Source organism: Nematostella vectensis, chromosome 3 (genome assembly GCF_932526225.1).
Source record: "Nematostella vectensis chromosome 3, jaNemVect1.1, whole genome shotgun sequence".
NCBI classification, from domain to species: domain Eukaryota; kingdom Metazoa; phylum Cnidaria; class Anthozoa; order Actiniaria; family Edwardsiidae; genus Nematostella; species Nematostella vectensis.
Genome location: NC_064036.1, coordinates 17,674,770 through 17,683,196, shown reverse-complemented (window position 1 = coordinate 17,683,196; position 8,427 = coordinate 17,674,770). Strand labels below are relative to the sequence as shown.

General features: G+C 41.2%; 1 protein-coding gene across 1 annotated transcript; it reads left to right on the top strand.

Annotated features, from left to right (window-relative positions):
* The first annotated feature begins 1,069 nt into the window (after positions 1–1,069).
* LOC116614204 lies at positions 1,070–2,468 on the top strand. The gene is made up of 3 exons (XM_032374958.2): positions 1,070–1,848; positions 2,211–2,258; positions 2,320–2,468. Exons 1-3 carry the CDS (start codon positions 1,677–1,679, stop codon positions 2,466–2,468), a joined length of 369 nt encoding a protein of 122 aa, XP_032230849.1. The 5' UTR covers positions 1,070–1,676.
* Positions 2,469–8,427: the final 5,959 nt, after the last annotated feature.

The following is an 8,427-nucleotide window of genomic DNA, read 5'->3' as shown; positions in this document are numbered from 1 at the left end:
CCATCACACTCTAAACATTCACAGTTCCGACACATGACTCTGACACTATAAATCTCGTTTCCGGTAAAAACATCACCCCTAAAAATCCATATTTATTTGACAACCAAACGTGTATTTTACCACGAAATCCATGTCCACATATATTTACCGACATATTTTAGGCAGCCGGTTCACAGGCTTACCAACCTCTCAGTCAGGCTCTATTCAATCTCAGTAACTAGCTCGAATATTTTCACGATTGATCACCCCCTGTAATTGTCCTATAATTGTCTTATATCCTAAAATAAAAGTCACAATAAACTCTTATTGCTTTGTGATGTGTATTTATTCAGAATAAGCGGTATTTCTAACGTTTGAGCAGTTGTGGGTTTCCACGTTACTTGATGCACAGGTATCCCAAGCTCACTGTGTGTTTGAATAAATTATAGTGGTTCACGTTTACAGTAAACATATGGGATTGAAATAAGCCGTTCACTTTACTACGAAATAAAATCGTAAAACTCTCAAAAATATTCTGATCTGGCAGTGGAGTCTTAAATGTGATCTGGGTGAAGTTTTAAGCCACTTGGACTTGCATATTTCGAGAGTTACGTTGTTTTGTTTCCCCTTGTTTCAATCCCATTGTTTACTGAGAACGTCAAGGATTCAAATGGCTGCTTACTCGTTTTAAAAATGGCTAGCGGCCAGGGAAAATGATTTAGCTCGGATGTTTTGCCACATATCGAATGTAAGTGTACCCTGGCATTGGTCTGCGAGATAAAAATATTTCGTTTGTTGTATTTCCCTCGCGAATTTCGACGGCATTTGAGTGCTACCGAAAATGCCGCCTCCAACCTTGTCTCTTTCCTTAGTAGGGGGAGAGAAGTCATATATTCCGTTACGAAAACCCCCCAAAATCGTATATTACCAAGAGAGCATAAGATAAGAGAGGGACACTTTGGTATTACCCGCGCGCCATGTCGAGTCCGAATCCGGCTATTTTTAGTAACCACCACCCCACCACTGCGCGTGCTGATTTGCTCCTTTTAGTTTCTCCTACTCCTCGTGCGGAAATTTTGTCACTTCCGGTAAAAAACAATAACAAAATGCCGGCGAAAATGAATATGACAAGCCTTAGCGAGCTTGTAAAACAATAGCTTTCAATAAACACAGGATATTATACAAGTAAAACATGAGATTCATTAAAGAGTTCGATTGTAAATTGACAAATAATGTTGGGGGACTTAAGAACTAGCGTCGAAAGAGGCAAAAAAATGACGAATACGAGGACGAAAAAGATCAAGAAAGAACATCGTAAAAACATGATAGAGCAAGGGAGCATCGACATCAGTAATATTACATCCCTCAGAGAGATCTTGGTCAAGTTGGGAAGAGATTCGGCGTACACCCTTTGTCCGGGTATAAGCAGTTACCCAAAATGAAAGAAAGATACCAGAAAAACATCCTCCAAGGTTGTGGAGACAGAATGGCCGGAATACCGAGCCCAATCAAAAGAATGCAAGGTATGGCATATCCCACGATCAAAGAAATGGGATGAAGAGGGAGACAAAGTGATAAAGTGTACTCAATGTATGAGAGTTGAAAATCACCTCCGTGTACTCCAGGAAAAAGCGAATATATCTTAAGCAAAGCTAATTAAACGCCAATCCTCCTCCTCCAAAACACCTGTTACAACGATGAGCCCGAGATCGAAGAAGGCAAAAATGAAAAACATGAATCGGGAGCGGAAAAACCTAAATGCAATGGTTAGAAGATACAGGAATAAAACCCAGATTCAGCTAAATGATTCCCAAAGCCAAGAGTTGGGGAAGTTTGTATCACAAGTAAGACCGGACGACTGGATTCGTTATTAGAGGGAGGGAAGGAGACGATTAAGACTCTTACCCTTATGGCAAAAAGACAAGAACCAGTTCCTACATGATCAACAAAGAAACGGTAAATAACAGTAAACTTTAGTTTTTTCTTGTAACTATGACTATCAACGTATGTATGGGTGGGGTAATGGGGTTGCCCCCCCACCCCCTCACACACTTCAGAGATATAAAGTACAAGGAAATTCACGGAAGAAAAATGAATCCCCCTAAAATCCTTGCTTCAACCCCTTTATTTTAACACTTGGATCAATCCCTGTTACAAGGCCCTGAAGGAGTCTAGTTCTAAAATGTATGCATGTTTGTTTAAAATATACAACATGGCCCTTTCTTTTATAGTGACTGGTAGTAAGGGAAACCGATGGTCAGCTGTGACACTAAGAATCGGTGAGAAAAAAGGAGTTGACTTTGACTATATAATTAACTTGAATCATACTACTATAAACAGCACTTGCAGTGTATGCGAGAAGTCCATCTACCTACCAGGCACTGAGATCCATGAACATTCTCCAGCTGCCATGCTTCAAAGAGGTAATCAAGCTGATCAGAAAGAAGTCAGATGCCCCAGGTGCCAGCCAAGAGCAGATGGGGAATTAAAAAGTTCGCTACTCGAGTAGTATACCCCCACTCTGGCGGCGGAAGTGACGTCACGAATACCAGAGGGGATTAAATTGCATTTTGGCGCGCATACCAGAGGGGATTGTAACGCATGGTAACACGCATAACGAGAATGTATGTTGAAATGTGAGACTTTGCCTAGGATTGCGTGAGGATCGCGAGAGATGTTCTGGCTAGAGTATTAGGGTTTTGGGAGGGAATAATATAAAAATTGTTGTCACGTTAGAAATGTATTCGATTCTCAATAAAAAGAGAAACGTGTAGTTTAGTGCCATTCAAACAACATTATGTCACAAGAATATCCTAATCTACTTGGTCAGTGTGGCTGCCACCTTTTCGTAAACGAATTCTAGGGTTGCCCGAAAATTCATGTACGGCAGATTATGGAAGATCCATTCAGTGGGACATTGTGCCCTACAAAAATAAAAAGGCCATACATTTTTCGAAAGAGGGGTGGTAAGTGCTGAACAGTTCCCTACCGATATTGTATACGAGCATTTGGAAATACAGACTGAGCATGCAAGCATAGAAACGCGATGACAACAAGATAAGAAGCGACAAGGCAAGACAAGAGGTCATGACCCGCGGTCCAATGGCCAAGACCCGTTCCGTAACATTCTCTCCAAGGGACCTCACGCTCCTTTCTGTGAAGCTAATACAGAAATCATGACAAAATTGGAATTTGCGGAGTAAATTTTATTTTTACTAAAATGTTCCGAACTAAGGCGACTTGTGAATCACGCGAGATTGTGTGACAATGACTTCGAATTCCTATTTGAATTTTTCATAGTTTGTCTCTTCATTCTCAAATTTGTGTTCAAAATCCCTTTTGTTATCCAATGCTCACGATTAAGAGATTACAGTATGTTTTTTTAGGAAATAGCTTTTATTTCTTAGCCAAAGCAGTTCATCTACGATTGTAAAATTGTTTGTTCCAAATTGGGACATTTGTTTGTTGGGACGAAATAGGCGGATCCTTGAACATCGTTGACAGCAGGAATTTCCTTTTATCCATAGCCGCCTCTGTAGCTTCACTCCAATCAAACCCGTCGTTGTCCATCAGGTTATTTCGCGTGTCCATGATTTTCTTGTAGACTGGATCTTTCCGCAAAGCACGTATCCACTTAAGATTTTCAAAAAGCACATGTCTCAGCTCTGTTCGGTAGTGGGGAACAAGATGACTTGTTGCCTTGGTTTCAGATATCTCTGTCTCGTTTCCTTCTTGCACATACTTTGCTACAAGCCCTTTCCAATGGTCATGGAAGCTATCCACTGATTAAGCTTGGAGACGATCCCAGACATTCGGGACAGTATCATCTAGATTCTCGTCTGAAGAGGAGTTTTAAATAGAAGTACTGTCGGACTGTCTAATTTCCCTACCCGTATAATCTTCTAACGTTTCTGTCGAGACGTTAGATTCGTCATCTGAGTAAATTGCGCTGTGTTCGCCATCTGAGTACTGTCCAATATATGCCATACTAACGTGGCCTTCACACCTTGGCCTTTTTGGCCTGTCTTCAGCCTTTTTGGCCTGGTTTCATCCTGTATGTTATGAAGAAAGAACCAGTCCAAAAAGGCTGAAGACAGGCCAAAAAGGCAAAAGACAGGCCACATATGCCATAAAGGTCAACAAAGACCCCAGGTACATCATCCAGCATTGTCTTTGTAGCCAAAAACTTTGTTTATTCTTTTTTTTTAATAAAACTTTTTTTCAGACATGGGATCTCCTTGGGATAATGACATGTGGCTTCCTGGAGTTTGCTGAATTCTTCCTAGCAAAGTATCCAGCATATTTCATATGCCCACTCAGCATAAATGGAAGTGTCATCGAGTCTTTATTTAGTACAATGAAATACGCTGCAGGAGGCCACCTATTTGCAGCTAACAACAGTTCCTGCAGAGCAAAAATTATCACAAGGCAGGAAGTGGTGACAAATACGAATTCGGAGAGAGGAACAGAGATCAAGAAATATTTATAAGTGGTTCCAGTGACAAGTACCTTGGTCCCTATCAAACTTTGAAAGTGTGGCAGAAGAAAGGACCATTTCAAAAAGTGTGAAAGTGATTATGGAACCATTCAGCTGTGTTTGACTTTGACGGGCTGTATAAAACTCAGAATAGGGGGGGGAGGTATCTGTTTTCAGTCTGTTTTTTTGTAAATTCAGCTCAAAAATAGCCAGGAGTCAATGGGTTAAAATCTAACGATTTTTTGAGTTCGTCAATGTCCTCTTTCATCTTCTTTACATCGAGAGCGAGAATAATATCCAACTTCTTATTTATCTCGTCAATAACCACGGGGCAGCCATTACACTCTCCGGCACCCGATAGAAAACCATTTACTTCACTCTCGTCGATATGTGATAAACTGGAGCTCATCTTTTTTCGTTTTCAAGCTCCCTTAGACTTAGGCTCTGATATTTGGGAGATTTGAGGCCAGTTCCGAATTTGTAGTTATATTTTGTACGGTTTACGGAGCTGCACAGAAACCTGACCGGTCTACATGCCTACTCGACCCACTTTTTTCAGGCTGTTGTTCCCTAATTGTATGTTATTTTTCCTCTGAAACCATATGAGTCTTGTAGAACTAAGGAGAGAGCACTAGAATTGCATATATAGTAAATAAATAGTGTATAAAAAAAGGGTTAGCATCGTCTAAGTTTTTCCTGGAAAACTTTCAAGTATGATAATCTTAAAATCTAATAACAAAAGCTAAAGAATTTCAAATAATTGCATGGTCCTTTGTACCCGTTTTTACTCGTTTAAACGAACGAGGATTTAAGATATATACCGCATAAACATGCAGTCATAGTAAAAATTGAATAAGTTTGGGGAAAGCTCTTTCCCCCCCCCCTAAAAATTAGGGGTAACCGTGCATTAATTTTAACTACAGGTGGAGCAAACTGCCCACCCCTCCCTGTTGAGTACATTTTTTTCACATCGTAAATAGTAAAGCTAGCTATAAATGAACAAAAACGTGAAAGGCTGGTTGGATGTTTACACTTTATCAAAGTTCAGGGATGCACGGAGTATTTGCTAAGAAAGAGAAGCAAATTAATCAAGATGTAGGTAGTGCTGAAGATACCCAAGGAGCACTCCAGTCCAGGTGGTGCTTAGTAATATATTAGTCTAGATAGTACTGAAGCTATACCATGAACACATTAGTCCAGATAGTACTGAGGGTATACAATGGACACATTAGTCCAGGTAGTACTGAGGGTATACCATGAACACATTAGTCCAGATAGTACTGAAGCTATACCATGAACACATTAGTCCAGATAGTACTGAGGGTATACAATGTACACATTAGTCTAGATAGTACTGAAGCTATACCATGAACACATTAGTCCAGACAGCACTGAGGGTATACAATGGACACATTATTCCAGGTAGTACTGAGGGTATACCATGAACACATTAGTCCAGATAGTACTGAAGCTATACCATGAACACATTAGTCCAGATAGTACTGAGGGTATACAGTGGACACATTAGTTCAGACAGCACTGAGGGTATACAATGGATACATTAGTCCAGATAGTACTGAGGGTATACAATGGACATATTAGTCCAGGTAGTAATGAGGGTATACAATGGACACATTAGTCCAGGTAGTACTGAGGGTATACAATGGACACATTAGTCCAGGTAGTACTGAGGGTATACAATGGACACATCATTCCAGGTAGAACTGAGGGTATACAATGAACACATCAGTCCATTTAGTACTGAGGGTATACAATGAACACATCAGTCCATTTAGTACTGAGGGTATACAATGGACACATCAGTCCAGGTAGTAATGAGGGTATACAGTGGACACATTCCAGGTAGTACTGAGGGTATACAATGGACACATCAGTCCAGGTAGTACTGAGGGTATGCAATGGACATATTCCAGGTAGTACTGAGGGTATACAATGGACTCATTAGTCCATGTAGTACTGAGGGTATACAATGGACACATTAGTCCAGGTAGTACTGAGGGTATACAATGGACACATTCCAGGTAGTACTGAGGGTATACAATGGACTCAATAGTCCATGTAGTACTGAGGGTATACAATGGACACATTAGTCCAGGTAGTACTGAGGGTATACAATGGACACATCATTCCAGGTAGAACTGAGGTTATACAATGAACACATCAGTCCAGATAGTACTGAGGGTATACAATGGACACATTAGTCCAGACAGCACTGAGGGTATACAATGGACACATTAGTCCAGGTAGTACTGAGGGTATACAATGGACACATTAGTCCAGATAGTACTGAGGGTATACAATGGGCACATTAGTCCAGGTAGTACTGAGGGTATACAATGGACACATCAGTCCAGACAGCACTGAGGGTATACAATGGACACATTAGTCCAGATAGTACTGAGGGTATACAATGGGCACATTAGTCCAGGTAGTACTGAGGGTATACAGTGGACACATCAGTCCAGGTAGTACTGAGGGTATGCAATGGACACATTAGTCCAGGTAGTACTGAGGGTATACAATGGACACATTAGTCCAGATAGTACTGAGGGTATACAATGGACACATTAGTCCAGATAGTACTGAGGGTATACAATGGACACATTAGTCCAGGTAGTACTGAGGGTATACAATGGACACATTAGTCCAGGTAGTACTGAGTGTATACAGTGGACACATTAGTCCAGGTAGTACTGATGGTATACAATGGACACGAGTCCAGGTAGTTCTGAGGGTATACAATGCACACATTAGTGCATGTTATACTGAGAGTATACAATGGACTCATTAGTCCATGTAGTACTGAGAGTATACAATGGACACATTAGTCCAGGTAGTACTGAGGGTATGCAATGCACACATCATTCCGGGTAGAACTGAGGGTATACAATGAACACATCAGTCCAGATAGTACTAAGGGTATACAATGGACACATTAGTCCAGGTAGTACTGAGGGTATACAATGGACACGAGTCCAGGTAGTACTAAGGGTATACAATGGACACATCAGTCCAGGTAGTACTGAGGGTATACAATGGACACATCAGTCCAGGTAGTACTGAGGGTATACAATGGACACATTAGTCCATGTAGTACTGAGGGTATACAATGGACACATTAGTCCAGGTAGTACTGAGGGTATACAATGGACACATTCCAGGTAGTACTGAGGGTATACAATGGACACATTAGTCCAGGTAGTACTGAGGGTATACAATGGACACATCAGTCCAGGTAGTACTGAGGGTATACAATGGACACATCAGTCCAGGTAGTACTGAGGGTATACAGTGGACACATTAGTCCAGGTAGTACTGAGGGTATACAGTGGACACATCAGTCCAGGTAGTACTGAGGGTATGCAATGGACACATTAGTCCAGGTAGTACTGAGGGTATACAATGGACACATTAGTCCAGGTAGTACTGAGGGTATACAATGGACACATCAGTCCAGGTAGTACTGAGGGTATGCAATGGACACATTAGTCCAGGTAGTACTGAGGGTATACAATGGACACATTAGTCCAGATAGTACTGAGGGTATACAATGGACACATCATTCCAGGTAGAACTGAGGGTATACAATGAACACATCAGTCCAGATAGTACTGAGGGTATACAATGCACACATTAGTCCAGACAGCACTGAGGGTATACAATGGACACATTAGTCCAGACAGCACTGAGGGTATACAATGGATACATTAGTCTAGATAGTACTGAGGGTATACAATGAACACATCATTCCAGGTAGAACTGAGGGTATACAATGAAGACATCAGTCCAGATAGTACTGAGGGTATACAATGGACACATTAGTCCAGGTAGTACTGAGGGTGTACAATGCACACATCAGCCCAGATAGTACTGAGGGTTTACAATGGTCACATCAGTCCAGATAGTACTGAGGGCTTACAATGGTTACATTAGTCCAGGTTGTGCGAAAG